This window comes from Medicago sativa, chromosome 3 (genome assembly GCF_051527215.1).
Source record: "Medicago sativa cultivar Bolivia chromosome 3, Bolivia_mono, whole genome shotgun sequence".
NCBI lineage: Eukaryota > Viridiplantae > Streptophyta > Magnoliopsida > Fabales > Fabaceae > Medicago > Medicago sativa.
This window is the reverse complement of record NC_140751.1, coordinates 90357505-90375893: the sequence shown is the minus strand read 5'-3', so window position 1 is coordinate 90375893 and position 18389 is coordinate 90357505. Positions and strand designations below refer to the sequence as shown.

Genomic DNA, 18389 nt, shown 5'->3' with positions numbered 1-18389 from the left:
TTGTTCTAAAATAATTGACATAGCTTACTTTTTAACATATTATTAATTTTTTTTTCTTTCTAATTATAACTCTAATTAATAGTACTTTTTTTTATCACTCCAAATTTAATATATTTTATTTTACATCATTTATGATAATAGAGAATGCATCGATATTTGACAAAACATTCAAAATGATTTTTTTTATACATTTTTTTCGTTGTCAAGTACCATAATAACTAGAATTCACTTTTAAAAATAAATAAGTGAATGTTTAAGGTTGTAACTCCGAGATCTACATGTAACAATACATATCCTAAAGGACTCTTGTACATTTTTCTTTAACACTTTCACTTGTGAAATGAATAAAAGATGCTCTTATGCTGGTGTGAAAAGAAAAAAATAAAATAAAAAAGTATATAAGATCCAATAGCAAAGTCACAGTGCCACTTCACACACAGTGCAGAAAAACCTCTGAACGAGAAAAAACACACGTAGCCGACAAATATAACCATTATTCATTCCATTCCATTCCATATTCCATTCCATTTCATTCGTTCATCAACCTCTTTCATTCCTCTTTTTCTTTCTTTCTCTCTTTTTCTCTCCACTTGTTTTCTTCCGATCCAAACAACAACCCTCTTTCCCCCTGTCCCTGTTTCTACCTTCCTCAAATTACGACACAAGCGTCTGTTTCCGTTAAAGCAACCACTTTTCGATACCCTTTTCATCCAATTGCATAATTCGATATCATGCTTTTCTGATTCAATTCGATTCCATTATTTCCTCCTATTTTCCTAGGTCTCTGTTTTTTTCGTTATTATTGTTGCTATGGACAAGTACGAGGCTGTTAAGGATTTAGGTTCCGGTAATTTTGGGGTTGCTAAGCTTATGAGGAACAAAGTTACAAAGGAACTTGTCGCCATGAAATACATCGAGCGTGGCTCAAAGGTTCATGTCTTTTCCTTTTAATTTTTAATTTTTTAATTTTAAATTTTGATGATTTTATCACAACCCCTTTGATGTTTAATTATAATCATCATTATTAAGTAGTTTAAGAGATGATTTATGTGATCATTTAGTGATTTTAGTTTAGAACTCATAATTGATCGGAGGATTAGGATTCTATTTGTTGCTGCTGCACAATTAAGTCACTGTTTTTTTTTTTTTTTTTAATTTGTATGTAATTCTAATTTTTTTTTTCTTTCTATGGATTGTAATTTCAGATTGATGAGAACGTGGCTAGAGAGATCATGAATCATAGGTCACTTCGGCATCCGAATATAATTCGGTTCAAGGAGGTATTGATTCACTTCTTTAATTTGTGTTGGTTGAGCATTACATATGGTGAATTATGAGATCATGTTTGAATAGGATTTTGGTTTTGGTTTTACAGGTGGTTTTGACTCCAACACATTTAGCAATAGTGATGGAGTATGCAGCTGGAGGAGAACTCTTTGAGAGGATATGCAATGCTGGCAGGTTCAGTGAAGATGAGGTTAATTGCTTCACATGTTTCTTTCAGAATTTTCTCCATCATTTAACTTCCTTGCTTTTGTTTCCATGTCATGTCTCACTTTGTCTCCTTTGACTGTTCAGGCCAGATATTTCTTTCAGCAGCTGATCTCGGGTGTCCATTTCTGTCACACCATGGTAAATTCATGCTCAAGTTTGAAGTAAATTATTGAATTTTGAAATACTTGTAGTGAGAACTTATGCCTTTTATCTTCTTTTACAGCAAATATGCCATAGAGATCTGAAGCTAGAGAACACCCTTTTAGATGGAAGTCCTGCACCCCGTTTAAAAATCTGTGACTTTGGTTATTCGAAGGTATTGGAATCAGTATCATCCAGCTCAAAAGTTTTAAATAATATTTATGTTACTGTTATAGTTTGTTTGAGTGTTTCTTATTTGTGATGTAGTCATCTTTGCTCCATTCACGCCCCAAATCAACTGTTGGAACACCGGCGTATATAGCACCTGAGGTTCTTTCTAGGCGGGAGTATGATGGAAAGGTAATATATTTTTCCTCACACATTGAATTGTCTCACTAGAGTTTGTTGCATCTAATTTACTCTTATGTTGGATCTTAACTTCACCTTTTTAACCTGAAACATGTCATCCGGAGTCTTTTGTGTGTCTTAGTGTGCGTGTCTGTGTGAAAGCAGAGAGCACACAAAGTATTTCAATTTTTCCTTATAACTAAACACTTGCTCATCTCATGTTTTGTTGCTTTGCTGTTCGGATTATATTAGTCTGGAATGAAGTAGATTTTGAATATTTTAATTGTACCCAACGTATATAGAATTTTATTCACTTCTGAAATAAGATAATTCTATACTGTTTTAGATGGCTGATGTCTGGTCATGTGGCGTCACTCTTTATGTCATGTTGGTCGGAGCATATCCCTTTGAGGACCAGGATGACCCTAAAAATTTTAGGAAAACAATTCAGGTACATTCTTCCATTTAAATACTTGCCGGTTTTCGTAATGTTTCATGTTATTTTCTTATCATTCTTATCCCTGTTTCCTATCCTATTTAACAGCGTATAATGGCCATTCAATACAAAATTCCTGATTATGTTCACATATCTCAAGATTGCAGACACCTCATCTCTCGTATATTTGTTGCAAATCCATTGAGGGTATGTTATGTTGCTTAATCGTCCAGTTTTTGTTTGCCTATTTGCAATGCGATTAGATTATCTTGCATTTTATATCATATCATGAATGCCCCGACTCTTCCATGTTATAGATGTATACATTTGTAAGTATGACGAGTATGATTACTTGTCGACCCTCAAAACCATCTGGTAAATTCCTCTTTAGTGGATAAATAAAATTGGAGTGTTTCCATTTCTCTTAATTTTGACTTTTCTATATATCTGGTGTCTATGAGTTGAGAACATGAATTTGGTCTTCTTTTGGGCTCCTTATATTCATATTAACTAGCTGAGCATTAGTATGTAAGTGTCAGGACATTATGGAATTGTGGTATATCAATCTGAATAAAAGTTTTATTAAATTATATGCATATTTAGTATACAACAGAAGATGTACCAATTCCATGAAATATTAAAAATCCAGTGATTCAATGTAGGTTCCATTACAGAATCCAACTTACAATTGGCTTATAATTGTTTTACCTGTATTCCATTATATTTTTTATTAATCAAAGTCCTTATAATTTTTGTGTCTTCATGTATCCCCTTTCAAGATACTGTACAAATAATGTCTTCAATTCATTCTCCTTTGGCAAAAGCAACTTATAATAGTGTAACTGTGTTTATTGGGGAAGCTCTTGAAAATATAAACTAATGACTTTTGACATATTAGCACTTGTTTATGACGATCTAACTGTTACGACCATATTCTTTACTGTTTACAGAGAATTACTATTAAGGAAATCAAGAGCCATCCATGGTTTTTAAAGAATCTTCCAAGGGAGCTAACAGAATCAGCTCAAGCTATGTATTACCAGAGAGAAAATCCAAGCTTTCATCTACAAAGTGTGGATGATGTAATGAAAATTGTGGGAGAGGCAAGAAACCCGCCTCCAGTATCTAGGCCCGTCAAAGGTTTTGGCTGGGAAGGGGAAGAAGTTGAAGGAGAAGAAGATTTGGAAGAAGAATTGGAGGAAGAGGTAGTTGAAGAAGATGAGTACGATAAGAGGGTCAAAGAGGTACATGCAAGTGGAGAATTCCATATAACTTAAGCACTCAAATGTCAAATCCTCGAGTACTTGTGAAAATAATTTTTTTAGAAGACACCTTTATTTTATCTGTTGGGTAAACTAGAAGCCACCTATTCATGTAAATTATGGTTATTATGACTCTAGTAATTTTGTATGTGCATTACAATGGACGCCAACTATGAGAACAATGTTAGTCTCACTACATTCTAAATCGCCTTGTTTGAGAACGGTATTTATCTGATTTTTACATGCTTTACATTACTTTTCCTTATAACAAAATTGTATCTGCAGTATTTTAAGTTATGTGTTTGTATTAGACTATTAGACAGGTCCTTCATTATTATTTTTTGTTTTACACGATCCTTCAAGTTTGAAAGGGTTTGCATTGTTGACCTTGTTTTGGAATTTCTGTTAAAAAAACACTTGTTGTTTTTGAAAGCTGCTAACCTGTATCATCTTCAACCCAATAACTACATAATGCATTAAGACAACCCAAAAAAATATTTTCTTTCTAATCAAAAACTTTTTTTATTCCTTTTTATTTTAACTTGAAACTTCATTCAGAAGCTTTTACATTACCACCTTACTCCTAAAAACTTGCTTGGTAGTACCAATATAATGTCTTCTGAATCTTCTCAATTTATCTTTCGAAACACTGATAATTTTCTTGCAAGTTGAAACTAAAAATCGATGATTGCGTGGGTATATTAACAAGGCACGCCAACGTATATTTTCACAGCTGGTAGTACCAATATAATGTCTTCTGAATCTTCTCAATTTATCTTTCGAAACACTGATAATTTTCTTGCAAGTTGAAACTAAAAATCGATGATCTTCTCAATTTATCTTTCGAAACACTGATAATTTTCTTGCAAGTTGAAACTAAAAATCGATGATTGCGTGGGTATATTAACAAGGCACGCCAACGTTTATTTTCACATCATATATGTAATGATCATATGTGTATTTTAATAATGGGGATTCTAAAAAAATAGGTGCCATGTGTGCGTAACGGAACTCAAAAGATGATATGTGGAACAAAAATCTTATGTGGTCTATTTGCTACAAACATATAGCTTAAAGGACCGCAAATGCAATTTTGTCCTTTCATGTTTTCTCAAGTGTACTAGGGGCCAATGAGCAATGTGTTCAGCTATGTAATGTTTACCTAGAAGTTCTTACTTGATTGATTAATTTTTAAATATATATTTGGAGAAAGAAGCATGGAATCCCTTTACTAGAATTACAATGAGAAAAAGTACTTACAAATTATAATAACAGACAATGATAATGAATCTAGTAAATCTCTAATTTCCTTAGGTTTTCACACATGTATAAGAAAGAAACATTTTTCTATATCTACAAAATCTGTTAATCTTGAGGATCTGCTATTACTGATCATCATGAATACGGATGTTCAACCTTCTGAGCCAAATGGAATGAATAGTCATATGAAATACATCAAACCTCTTTGGTGGCTCATTAGGAACAAAATGTCTTTGCACTTGTTTCACTCTCCTCTGCATCTTCAAGTATTGCCTTTGTGAAATCCCCATGAGTATATTTTTTATATTAGGAATATCCTTCACATCTATTTGAACTGAAAATGCTTTCCAATTCAAAACATCACTAAAGGGTGGAACATAGCTATCAGAAATCAACACAGGCACACATTCAGCAAATATAGCTTCCACTATTCTTGGACTTGCTACTTCATAACCACTTGGACACAAACAAAACTTGCTGCTTCTAAGCTTTGTGTGGTAAGAATCTTCATCAGGGAGTTCTTCATAGACTTGCACATCTTGGTCTTTGTTTTTCCATGTATTGAGAAGTAGGTATCTTATGTAACCATGCAAGTGACCTGCAAAGAAAGCAAGGATTGTCCTACGAGATGGAGAGTACCCTCCTACAAGATTTGTGATTTCTCCTTTCTTGAGAAATATTTCAGGGAATGATGCATCCTTTGCTGGATTGAATCCTTCAGATGTATTTGCATTGCAAAGAACCCTTATTGAATTGTTGAACAAGCTGTCCACGTAAGCAGATGCATCTGGACCCTGAACAATGCACAAAAAATCAAATTATTTGCATGCTTGCATTCTCTCCATTTGAGTCAAAATGTGAAATGAGATAGAATTGCTTACCCAATCATGGCAAGAGAGCATGAAATGATCATGGCCTAAGGACTGATTCCAGAAGGGATATTTATGAGATATAACATGTATGTAGTCTTTGACAGTAACACCAATGGGACTTTTATCATTGGATCCACCCACGTAGAGATATTCAACCATCATAACCACACTGAAAGGTAGAAAATACACAAAAGCTTCATTTGGATCATTAGTGCGATAGTACCTTCCCTTTTCCATTTCATTTATGAATATTCCCTCTGTTGAGTATATATCTTTGCTTAAACCATTATGAAACATTGGTGATTCTCCTTCCTCATACACAAAAATCTTGAACACCTTCTCCATCTCTAGATAACTCCTGTGGACAAAAAATATCAATGACTTCAGCTATAATATATATTAACGAGTTCAACTTTTTACGGCGTCAACGAATTAAAATCATCATTTGTATAACTTTTAAAGTAGATATGATTAAATTTAGTTCGTAAAAAATCTTTATAATGTCAGTACATATGAATTAAATCCTTAATTTTAATGAAGAAAAATTTATGGTGGGCTGAAAAAAAGTACCTATGAAAAGCATTGGGGTTTCTGTAAATTGGACCTCGAGGAACATAATCTTGGTCTTGGTGGGTTGATGTTAAATTTTGAACTTTGCTAGCTTCTTTGATGGAATACCTTGCTTTAGCCAATTTTGATTCAATTCTTTCCAAATTGCTGTATTCATGATCTGTAACATTCACTTTGTCTGTACCTTTATGCTTAAAGTTTGTGTCAAGCTTTTCACCATCCTAAAGAATAAAATATCCACCACCAAGAATAAAGATGAGAGATAGTACACTATAGTTGTTAATTAAAGGAAAAAGACTAATGAATCAAAAATGATTATTGCTTACATGAGAATCATACGGAGCAAAAGTTTGTAATGGAAATGCACTTGATGATGGAGGTTCTCCTTCATATGTTGAAGCTCTATCGTTTTCTATATCCAAAGAAGAAGTTGGTTGTTTTGCCTTCCAACTCCAAGAACCAAGAAATGATGAGAAATTTGGAGAATGAATCCAAGAAGAAACAAGAACTAGTGCAGTTAATGCTAGTGCCAAGAAGAGAGCCAAAAATTGAGAAGAACAAGTGGAAGAAGCTCTCATCTTAATAAAAGTACTCTTATCTTGATTGATTATACTACTTTGAATTCAATGTGATGAAGTTGGTGTTCAAGAAAGAATTAAAATGGGTGTGTGTGATGCATTTCTTGGTTATCAAATATTCTTTACTGCATGATACCAAAAATAAATAAAAAATATTCTTCACTGCACATATATGCTAAGTATACTCGCGTATCAAACGGTAAGAGTAACTTAATTAATAACTTGACCAAAAAATAATTAATAATATTAGAGAAAGTGGTTTTTCTTAAAGGATTAGAGAAAGTGTTTTTTTGACAGGATTAGAGAAAGTGGTTTTATTTTTCAGGGAACCAAATATTAGAGAAAGTGGTTTCTTTTACAGGATTAGAGAATGTGGTTTTATTTTTCAGGGAATCAAATCACAGTATTATTTCTTCTGGATAACAAACATTTCCAAGAGTGAATAATTTGTTTTATTAATTAATATATTATTTTCAATCAAAGGACCACAAGTCACTTTCTTTAATTTTTTTTTTTGAGAGAACAAGTCACTTTTTTTATGGATGGAGCAAAAATCACTTTGTATGTAGTATCATGTAAAAAGAGTGAGTGTTCCTTAAAAAAAAAGTAAAAGGAGTGTATAATTGCAGGATGTGAAAATAGTGCAAATTAAATTATTTGACTCCAAAAGTCAAATAGTCTAAATTAATTTATTTGACTCCAAAAGTCAAATAATTTTAATTAATAATATTATAGAAAGTGGCTTTATTTTTCAGGAAATCAAAATCACAACATAAATAAAATTCCAAAGAGAGAATAATTTGTTATAAAGTATTTAATATATTATTTTTCAATCAAAGGAAAATAAGTCTTTTTTTTTATAGATGGATAAAAAATAACTTTTTTGTTTTGTTTTTGGAATGGGGTAAAAAATCACTTTGAATCATGTAAAAGAAGTGTAAATTAATTTCTTTGACTCTGAAAATAAAAATGGAAAATAGTTTCTACCTTAATGGTTTTCGTATACTTGACGCTTTGAGCTTTAATTTTTTTGAAAAGGCTAAACTCACTTTCAAACTACTACAAATGGTATATACTTGAACTTCCAGCTTCATCAATCTACATTTTGGAATTACTGGTCCTTTGTTTTTCGTGGACCTGATTCCCTAATTAGTACCGGTAGTTAATGACGTTCTGTGTTGCACGGGTGCGGGTACGGTACCCGGTACGGGTACGGGTGCGGGTACGAGATACGGCATTTCTCAAAAAACAAAGGTACGGGTACGTTAGGATAATTTTTTTTTAATTTAAAATAACTTAGCATGAGGAAATTATATTGCTTTTTCATTAGCAATTCTGTCAAGTTCTTTCATCTCAGCAAGATATTCATTTGTTACTTTTGGACAAATAGCTATCCCTTTTTCTTTTCTCGGAGCAAATGACATCTTATGCTAAAATAAGAACCCTTGTATGATATATTGCAATAGTTGCAGTTCTAGGTTGCATTATTTCCTTTTCCTTCATGCCTTTCTTGCACAATTGTCACATAAGCCTTGAGAGGAAAATCATTGTCTGTACTGCCAGTTCCACTTGTATATTTATCTGTTAAAGGTGTAGCACTATCGTGTGTGCAACATCCTACTCCCCTGGTATTAGTACTTTGTGAAAAACATACGAGTACCCTGAGAGTACCACCGCAGTACCGTAACCGTACCAAGGTTTAAAAACAAAAACAAAAAAAATTGGTACTCATGGGTGCGTACAGTACGAGTACCATACGAGTACCAGTACCCGCGGAGTACCCGGTACGGGTACGTTTTGCAAATTGGAGTACCCGTGCTTCAGACGTTATTAATTAATCATCATATGGCACGTAGTTAATGAGAGTATTCATTCATGAAAGTAAATTGACAGTTTTATGCTGATATTGATATTGAGAATCTGATAAGAGATGTTGTTTTTGTTGCAATTTCTCTGTGCATATAATGCATGGCTTGGCATATTGGAGAGGCACATACAACTTACAAGCAACTCAATTGGTGGTGATTACGTTACACAACATTTGGTAGATTAGTAGAATCCATTAGTGGAGTCAACTTGTTAAAATGAGTATCATTCATTTACGTTTATTCTAAGTTGTATTGGTTTATTTATCTATCCATTAACTTGTCTTATGTTATCACCACAATACATGCTATCTGACACTCTTCTCTTATTTTGAATAATTTTTCCCTTGTTTTATAAATTGACTTCCCCTGTCATGTTTTGGTCAACCAACAATCCAACTTGCAACACAGTCATGTGACCTAAGTTGAGGTCAACTTCCTGGAGTGTTTTACTCATCTAGCCCACTACCACGGCTTTAATTTACGGCTTTGACCCTCTTTTGATTACCTGATTTTGATGGAGATTATGACAATTTCTCAGTCTCTGATGGTGTAAACTGGCATGGGGATAGAAAGATGCTGATAAGTAGAGTCCAAACTGGCATGGTGTAACTTTTGGCCCCCCTAAAGAAGGATCCACTTATCAGTTTGGACTCCATGCAAGTTTGAACTCCACTTATCAGCATCCTTCTATCCCCATGTCAGTTTACACCAGATATCAGAGACTGAGAAATTGGCATAAAATCAGTTAGTTAAAAGAGGGCCAAAAGTTAGGGGGTCAAAATATCCATTTTTTTTAAAGGGGGCCAAAATCGCAACTTTTTAAAACATAGGGGGTGAAAAGTGCATTTAAGCCAAAATATTAATTGTGAGTTGTTTTACAAAAATATCATTTATTAATGGTACAAAAAATATAAATTAAAAGAATTGAAAAAAGATAAAGTAATAAATAGGAAAAGATATAAGGGTTAAATAAGTAAAAGGTCCCCTAAAATATATCAATATTTGATTTTAGTCCCTCTAAAATTTTCCTTAGGCTTTTGGTCCCTCCAAAAAAATTTATTAATGAAATTAGTCCTTATTTTTTAGTCAACTCATGTCTAACCTTCATATTTTTTAATGAAATTTTTCAGAAATGGGTAGAAGATTATGACAATATTTTTCAAAAAAAAAATTAGAATTTTTTAACATAACATGAATTTAATATGAATTTTTTAGCACCAAAAACATTAAAATTCATATTTAATTCATGTTTTGTTAAAAAATTCTAATTTTTTTTGGAGCGATTGTCATATATTCTATCCTTTTTTGTAAAATTTCATTGAAAAATATGAAGGTTAGACATGAGTTGAATAAAAAGTATGGATTAATTTCATAGATGAAAATTTTTAGAGAGACCAAAAGCCTAAAGAATATTTTAAAGCGACTAAAATCAAATGTTAATATATTTAGAGGGACCATTTACTTATTTATACCCAAGATATAACAAGAAAATAAATATTAATGATTTATTGATATTGTAAAATGACTTAGTACAAATAAATTTATTAAAATGACTTATAATTTAGAACGGAGGAATTATTTAAATGTTCAAAGCGAAACAAGTATAGTTATCGAAGATATCAAAATCAGATAAGTATATTAAAATGTGTCAATTATTAGTCAATTTAATCATCAATTGTGTTTTTATTGATTTGATTCTCAAATATATATTTTGTTACTTAATTAAATTCATAAAATTAGAACATTTAGAGTATCTCAAAAGTAATTTTTTAAGAAACTCATTTTTGGTTTCATATGTTATCATCAAGTAATCTCCTCAACTTCATATCATATTTATGAAACTCATTGACATTTTGTTTTAATAGTAAAAAAATTATACAACTCTTGAGCAATCCACCTGACGTTCTTTCCACTTTTTTTATTTCATTCTATTGTTATTATAAAGGTTCCTCACCAATAGAGATGCTCTTGATGCCATTTTTATAATTTTGAAATACTAGTATATGATGTTAAAGCTTATGGCATTTTGATGAGGTGTGGAGAGAGGAGTAGGACTGTATTTGAGATACGGTGAAGATGGCAACCGTCCTAAGCTCGAAAAAATAAGTATAAAATTTTAAAAATGATATTATATTTTGAAAAATATAGAAATGAGACTTTGAATCTAGTATGATTGTTGCCAAAAAGTCTTGCATTTGATATGAGTATAGAGCCGACACTTCTAACAAAGTGACGTAGTTTTAGAAAAAGACAATATGATGAGAATGATAATGATGAGCAAATACAACCGCATGAGGAATCTTTTAGAGTCATTCATATTTTGGTGGTTGTTCATATGATAATAACTTCATTGAAAAAATAGATTTGAGCATTTAGAACTTAGAAGTATTTGAAAGTAGTCTTGATTTTTTATTTGACGCAAGAACCTTAAAATCGAATTTAAAAAATATTGCACAAATTTTGATGCCATGTTTTCTCATAAAGATTTGTCGGATTTTGATGCAAATGATTTTTTGCTATATTTAAAGTATTGCAAATATCTTTGTCAAATGTGTTAATGTGGGTATTTAATTTTTTTGAGTTTGTCAAATGTTTTAGTTGAATATCAAATTCAAATAACTATGTCCATGATTGTTGCATGTGTAAAAAAAAAGTTTTTTGTAAGTTAAAATTAGTGAAAAACATCGCATCTAAAAATATATGATATACCATATTGTTACATACATAATTATTAGTGACCTTGTATCTAAAAATGCTCACAGTGTCTAAATTACGGACTCCACTTTGGTGTCATAGCTTGTGTGCCATTGGTGCCATAGTTTGCATCTCCACCACACACACACATCACACACACATCCCGCCACATCAATGGCTAGGATTTTCCCAATGGCACACAAGCTATGTCATGGAAGTATTTTCCCTAAATTACGTCCTAGGCCATGATAATCTCATATGTGGAGGAGTAACACTAACAACCAACCAAAGTACATAACGGCTAACGTTTCCTCCTTGTAAACCAACCAACCAAAGGTCGAAAAGCAAAGGAAAAAAAAAGATAGTAGTAGTTGGGTAAACTTATCATTATCACCTTAAAATTCACTTCTGGGTTCGATACAATTCTTCTTGTTAAAGCACTCAAACTAACTTTCTATAGCACCCAAACAAGGCCTCAACAAGTTTTCCAGCTATGAAGCTTCAAACTCCAACTCATGCCACGTTATCACCTTCTACTTCTTCCGCCTCCCATACACTCAACAACGCTTCTCCTAATTTCAAGCGTCCTCCGTAAGTCTTCCATTTACAATGTGACTCTCATGTGTTTATAACATTAATTTTTTATCGTTATGTATATGTTATTTTTGTAACGAAGTTAAATTGTCTTCATATAACAAAAATAAGAGTGTATGGCCATGTTATAAGCTGTTTTCTCACTAGTTTTTAGCTTGGTTGGTAAGCTCTCAACTAAGCTAATCCAAACTTGGTCCTTAATCTTTTTGGAATCCAACATGTTCTATTTCTTCCCTAGAAGGGATTCATAACATGGCAATTAAAACAAGATTAATTTTACAATTCAACTTACATTGTATCGTAAGTTTTCCTTCGGAAATGTCCTTAGAATCAAGTACTCTTTGTTCTATGTCAAGTCTACTGTTTGGATTATAGAATAAATGGAAATTAGAGTAGTTAAACTAGTTAAGAATTGTTATAAAAATTAGTTGGTTAGATAATTGGTTAGTTTGTTATGTGGTTGTTCAGCTGTTTAGTTTGTTATGTGTCTGTTAAGCCTATAAGCAAGTCTTTAAATAGCGCCTTCATTTGATAGAGGGGAGTATATCTTTTGAATGTTGTGAATAAGAGTAACAACTCTGTTGCCGAGGGGAAATCCTTGGAAGAGAGATTGTCTAGTACTTAATCATATTTCTTAGATAAAGTGCTCTTTCTTTCTTTGGAATTCAATTGTTGGGCTCCTAACCTCTACCTGTGTTGTATTGTGACCATAAACTTAACATTTTGATCTATCAGGTCCATTACCAGTAACAACTACCGATGATTATGAAGTTACTTTTTGGTTAATGTAAAATTGTAAGTTAATCAGGTTAGGATACAATACTGAGTATGGTTCTAATACTTTTTCCGTGCTCTATAAAGATCCAATGTATAGCTTCTTTTCGAGGATGAATAAATAATCATTTTCCGGTTTCTTTTCACACATTTAGAATTCTCTGATATTTCAGCAATGGATAGGAATTCACAGTTTCTCATTATAACAACACATTGAAGTTCAAAAATATTCAAGCACTAATTTACCGGTTCAAATCCATCTCAAGAAAAAAAATCCATCTCAAGATCCTGCTAGACTGCTCGTCAAAACATACGATACGATATCTGCTAACCCCTTTTCTCTAAACATACGAAGCATCTTGACATTGATTGTATTTTGTTCGTGAAAAATCTCCTTACCGCTGTCATCCTAGGCGATCAACTTTCTGTCTTCTAAACTTCAATTTGATGCAATGATATAACACATTCATTTATTGCTCAAAACATTTTAAACTCTCGCTGAAAGTTATACTTCAACTTTTCCTCATGCATTTTTTATGCCACATTTTATCACTAATTATCAAGGATAGCAAAAATTTTTTGAAGCTTATATTATATTTACTTTTGCAGGCTGTCGCCACAGGCAATCTGTACCTCTCAGAAAAAGTCCTTCTGCTCTGGAGCTCATGTGGAGGCTTCTGTTAACTCTAATCCTGTGAAAAATTACATAGCAGCCAGTTTTTCTTCACTGCGATCTGAAGCAAAACCCTTGGTTTCCAACCAATCACTCAAAAAGCACATGTTTTCAGTGGGAGCTTTAGTAGCTCGAACAGATCAGGATGTTTCTGATGCAACTCTTACATCTGATGATAAGATTGGAGTGTTATTGCTAAACCTTGGAGGTCCAGAGACTCTAGAAGATGTGCAACCTTTTTTATTTAACCTTTTTGCAGACCCGGTAATACTCTAGCTTTTACATACTCTACATTTGAACTGTATTTTTTACAGTGTTGTCAAATAGTGGCGCTATAGTGCTATAGTGTATTGAAATATTAAAAAATTGCTATTATTTATGCGTAAGATGATTTAGTACAAACTGTTACCAAATAGCAGCTATAGCATTGTAGCATAGCAGAATTTGAACAAGCTTCTATTTTACATAATATGCGATTGACAACACTGCTTTTTTATCCCGCTATTCCTTTAGGTCGTGATGAACCTAAGATTGTCATTTTTGCTGTTTGATATCAGTTGTATTTTATGTCCAATCTCACAGGATATTATACGATTGCCAAGAATATTTAGTTTTCTTCAAAAGCCATTGGCCCAGTTTGTATCTGTTCTAAGGGCCCCAAAGAGCAGAGAAGGCTACGCTTCAATTGGTGGTGGTTCTCCTCTTAGACGTATAACTGATGCACGGGCATGCCACTTTCTGTTATTTATTTTTTTTCCTTTTGATTATGACTTATATTTCTCTCTAAAATGATTACAATACTTCAAGTTTCAATATTCAGAAAATGAACTAATCATGTTTGAGTAGGAGTTGTTCCAGGCTTTGTTATTCTGTAGTCTCTATATGCACTTGATGCATGAAATTTGTCTTTGCGACTTTTGTCAGCTTCAGATTTTGCAAAGTGAAAGAATAGCACAATGATATGGCGGAAATTTATATAACTCTATCAAATAGTAGCATTATGTGTATTTTGATTCATTCAGCAATAGTAGTTAGAACCACTTTTATGCAGTAACTGTTAAGGAGAAATATTTGTTGGAACCAAAATCAATCATGTTAATAATCAGAATAATATGTGGAGGCGTACTTGAATTCATGATGAACAAATATTTGGTGGTTTGGCCTTCCAGATCAACACACATTCTCTCTGAAAGAACCCTTAATTACTTCTCTATCTTCTTCTGATATAGGTAGTCAGAAAATAACAGCTGCAAGCACGCGTGATCTGGAGACCATAACTTCTCTCTATATATAGAACCCTGGCCCACACCCTATTAGATACTTATAAGCCCATATTAACCAAACCTTTTTAGATCACTTTTAATTGGACTTCAACTTAAGTGGCAGTCTACAATACATGATTTTTAAAATACAAGTCCAATGTTGGATTGATGATCCAACAATATTTACTCCGAAAGCAATTTAATTTTACCGCTTCTTGCATTTTTATATTGTTACCTCATCCTTACTCTTTCCAATCATTTCAATCAAGCTTTCGGAATTTTTCGCTAATCCGATGAGATTCTACTATTGACTTATATTTTTTTATTTATGTTTTTAAGAGTTTTCTAGCACTATGATTCATACCTCATTCATTCTATTATTACCTTTGCTCTTCTAATGATCTCCTCTGCACAGGCTGAAGACTTGAAGAAATCTCTTTCGGAAAAGAATGTCCCTGCTGAAGTGTACGTTGGCATGCGTTACTGGCATCCATTCACTGAGGAAGCTATTGAACAGGTACTTGATGATCTCATTCTTAGTTCATAATGTAAAAACTCTGATAGAATTTGATAAAGATTATGCCACCAGGGATTCTCCTACCTGCTATCGCTCTACAATACGAGTTAAAAAATGTCACTGCATGCTTTGTAATCTAAAATAAAGGTAGCAAAATATTTATAAATAATCAAAGAAATCAAGAATACTGACCTGATCACATTGTTGAAACCTGATTATAATTATTTTCCTATTGAAACATATTGTGTAGATTAAAAAGGATGGAGTTACAAAGCTGGTCGTTCTCCCACTTTATCCACAATTTTCAATATCAACCAGTGGCTCAAGCTTACGTCTACTGGAGAGTATATTCCGGTGATTACTTTTATTACCCACGTTAAATATTCTTCAAATATATAAGGGCCAAATACCTCCCTGGGTCCTTTAAGTTTCACGTTTGTAACAGATAGGTCCTTTAAGTTTCAAAGGTTACAGATAGGTCCTTTAAGTTTCTAAGGTTTTAGATAGGTCCTTTAAGTTTCGAGTTTGTTTCAGATAGGTTCTTTCTATCAACCTCCGTTAAGGACCTATCTGAAACCTTAGAAAGTTAAAGGACCTATCTGTAACCTTTGAAACTTAAAGGACCTATCTGTTACAAACGTGAAACTTAAAGGACCCAGGGAGGTATTTGGCCAATATATAAGCATCAAACTTCATGTTATGATTTGAATTATGAATTGGTCCTTCAGAGAGGATGAGTATCTAGTCAACATGCAGCACACAGTATTACCTTCATGGTATCAACGTGAAGGATACATAAAGGCCATGTCAAATTTAATTGAAAAAGAACTGAAGAGTTTTGACTGCCCTAAAGAGGTAGTGTACTTTTTACCTTATGTAGTTTCAACGACTTCATGGAAACTGTGAAATGCCAATTTATGCCCAAAAAAAAAAATGTGTTGTTTTTGTTGAGATTCATGTGATAACAATTTTGGTTATTCCTGTTTCTCTTTGTTTGGGATTGCTAAGAAGTAGCTCTCAAATTGAGTTGCATTTTTCATTGCTGGCTGTGTGTGCTTTAATTCCAAGTAATTTGTGCAGGTCATGATATTTTTTAGTGCACATGGGGTGCCTCTTGCTTATGTGGAAGAGGCCGGTGATCCTTACAAGGCAGAGATGGAGGAATGTGTGGATTTGATCATGGAAGAGCTTGAGACAAGAAAGATAAGAAATCCCTTCACCCTTGCCTATCAGGTAATTTTTTTTTCTGCTTTTGATTCTGCTGTTGTTTCGTTTTCTATAACTTTTTTATCTTTAGATGTTATTCATTAGGCAATAATTTCTGAACAGTTCATGAAGTTTTCTTGGTTTCTAGTAATTGACTATAATAATAATTCTTCTTACAGAGTAGAGTTGGACCTGTGGAATGGTTAAAACCCTATACAGATGAGACAATAGTTGAACTTGGAAAAAAAGGAGTGAAAAGTATGTTGGCTGTTCCAATTAGGTAAATACATTAGTTTACTCGTGTCACAATTTCTTTTGTTATCTTTCTCGCCCTTTTTCTTAGACCTGACTAGTATTTTGTTTTGTTAACTCGTGCGGCTTTATTCACTTGCAGCTTTGTCAGTGAACATATTGAAACTCTAGAAGAAATTGATGTTGAATACAAAGAATTGGCTCTAGAATCTGGTATAGAAAATTGGGGCCGTGTTCCTGCTCTAGGATGTGAACCCTCCTTCATTTCTGATTTGGCAGATGCTGTTATTGAAAGTCTCCCATATGCTGGTGCCATGGCAGTTTCAAGCCTCGAAGCTCGACAGGTATTCTTTTCAATTAGATATAGTTGGTTTAATAACTTTTTAGTCTCTGTAATATGCATCTTCTTTGTTTTAGTCTCAAAAGATCGGCGTTTTCAATCCATGAAACATATGAATATGATATAATACTTTTTGTCCTTGTTTTAGTTTTAGTCTTGTAGTATTTGATCTATTTTGGAATTAATCTTTCTAATATGGGGAACATGTTTGTTTAAATCTCTGGAATCTGGCATCTTGTGATGATCTAATTGAAAGTATATTATCTTTGGCAGTCTTTGGTTCCGCTCGGAAGTGTACAAGAGTTATTGGCAGCATATGACTCGCAAAATAGGGAGTTGCCATCGCCGGTGATAGTGTGGGAATGGGGTTTGACAAAAAGTGCTGAAACTTGGAATGGAAGAGCAGCTATGTTAGCTGTGCTGCATCTTTTGTTTTTTGAAGTCACGACACCTGATAGTATTTTTCACCAATGGGGAATATTATCGCCCTCTCTTAGGTGAATGAATCTCAACCATGCTCTCAAAGACAGTGGAGTTCATAGTTTCAGTTCAATTTTGATCCTTCAGTATATAGGTTTTTAATAACACTGCCATCAAGTCATTCCCTTGCACAATATTGAAATTTTGAGGGGTTGTATTAAGTGGTTTGACAAGTCAAAGTAATTTTTTCCTTAAAAAAAAGTCAAAGTAATTTTTTTTTACTGTATCCAGATGACATAATCATGATGTGATGGTGTTATTATGTCACTTGATCCATATAGTAAATAAGTGAATTCTTTGTACCCAAAAAAAAAAAAAAAATAAGTGAATTCTACACTATGTGGGAGATTTTTTATTTTTTTTTAGTTGACCTCATTTTATATATAATGTGATGGTGATGCTTGATTACATTATAGTGGAAAAAAAAAAAGAGATGATTTTGACATCAAATTTTGCGACATTATTAGTTTAAATTCGGTGTTTGTATTTTGATGTTTAAATAACACAATTAAAAAAAAACATGATTAGTGGATTAAAATTAAATCCATTTAGTTTGTTTGTGGGATATGCATAACGTTAAAAGCATCAGCATATGCTAATTTTTTTTCTTAAGGGATATGCTAAAAACTTTAGACGCAAGTAAATTTACGCCTCATGAATATAGATAAGGTATTTTTTGTCCAACAAAAAGTAGAGTATTGAAATTTATTTAATGAAACTTTGTATTTTCTTCTTTCATCATCATCTGGAAGAAAGACTAACCAGTTC

At 32.9% G+C, this 18389-nt stretch overlaps 3 protein-coding genes across 3 annotated transcripts; 2 read left to right on the top strand and 1 right to left on the bottom strand.

Annotated features, from left to right (window-relative positions):
• The first annotated feature begins 509 nt into the window (after positions 1-509).
• On the top strand, positions 510-3902 carry LOC146941785 (serine/threonine-protein kinase SRK2A-like). Its single transcript, XM_085755626.1, has 9 exons — positions 510-930; positions 1206-1280; positions 1376-1477; positions 1579-1632; positions 1718-1810; positions 1903-1995; positions 2330-2434; positions 2528-2626; positions 3370-3902. Exons 1-9 carry the CDS (start codon positions 811-813, stop codon positions 3694-3696), a joined length of 1068 nt encoding a protein of 355 aa, XP_085611752.1. The 5' UTR covers positions 510-810; the 3' UTR covers positions 3697-3902.
• Positions 3903-4883: 981 nt separating this feature from the next.
• Positions 4884-8000, bottom strand: LOC146941784 (putative glycosyltransferase At3g07620). Its single transcript, XM_085755623.1, has 4 exons — positions 6710-8000; positions 6384-6604; positions 5823-6171; positions 4884-5735 (listed from the first exon to the last, which is right to left on the bottom strand). The coding sequence occupies exons 1-4, from the start codon at positions 6959-6961 to the stop codon at positions 5067-5069; spliced, it is 1491 nt and encodes a 496-aa protein (XP_085611749.1). The 5' UTR covers positions 6962-8000; the 3' UTR covers positions 4884-5066.
• Positions 8001-11898: 3898 nt separating this feature from the next.
• LOC146941783 (ferrochelatase-2, chloroplastic-like) lies at positions 11899-18071 on the top strand. Its single transcript, XM_085755622.1, has 10 exons — positions 11899-12114; positions 13501-13828; positions 14147-14290; positions 15242-15343; positions 15594-15697; positions 16072-16198; positions 16424-16576; positions 16729-16829; positions 16944-17145; positions 17415-18071. The coding sequence occupies exons 1-10, from the start codon at positions 12017-12019 to the stop codon at positions 17640-17642; spliced, it is 1587 nt and encodes a 528-aa protein (XP_085611748.1). The 5' UTR covers positions 11899-12016; the 3' UTR covers positions 17643-18071.
• The last annotated feature ends 318 nt before the right edge of the window (positions 18072-18389 follow it).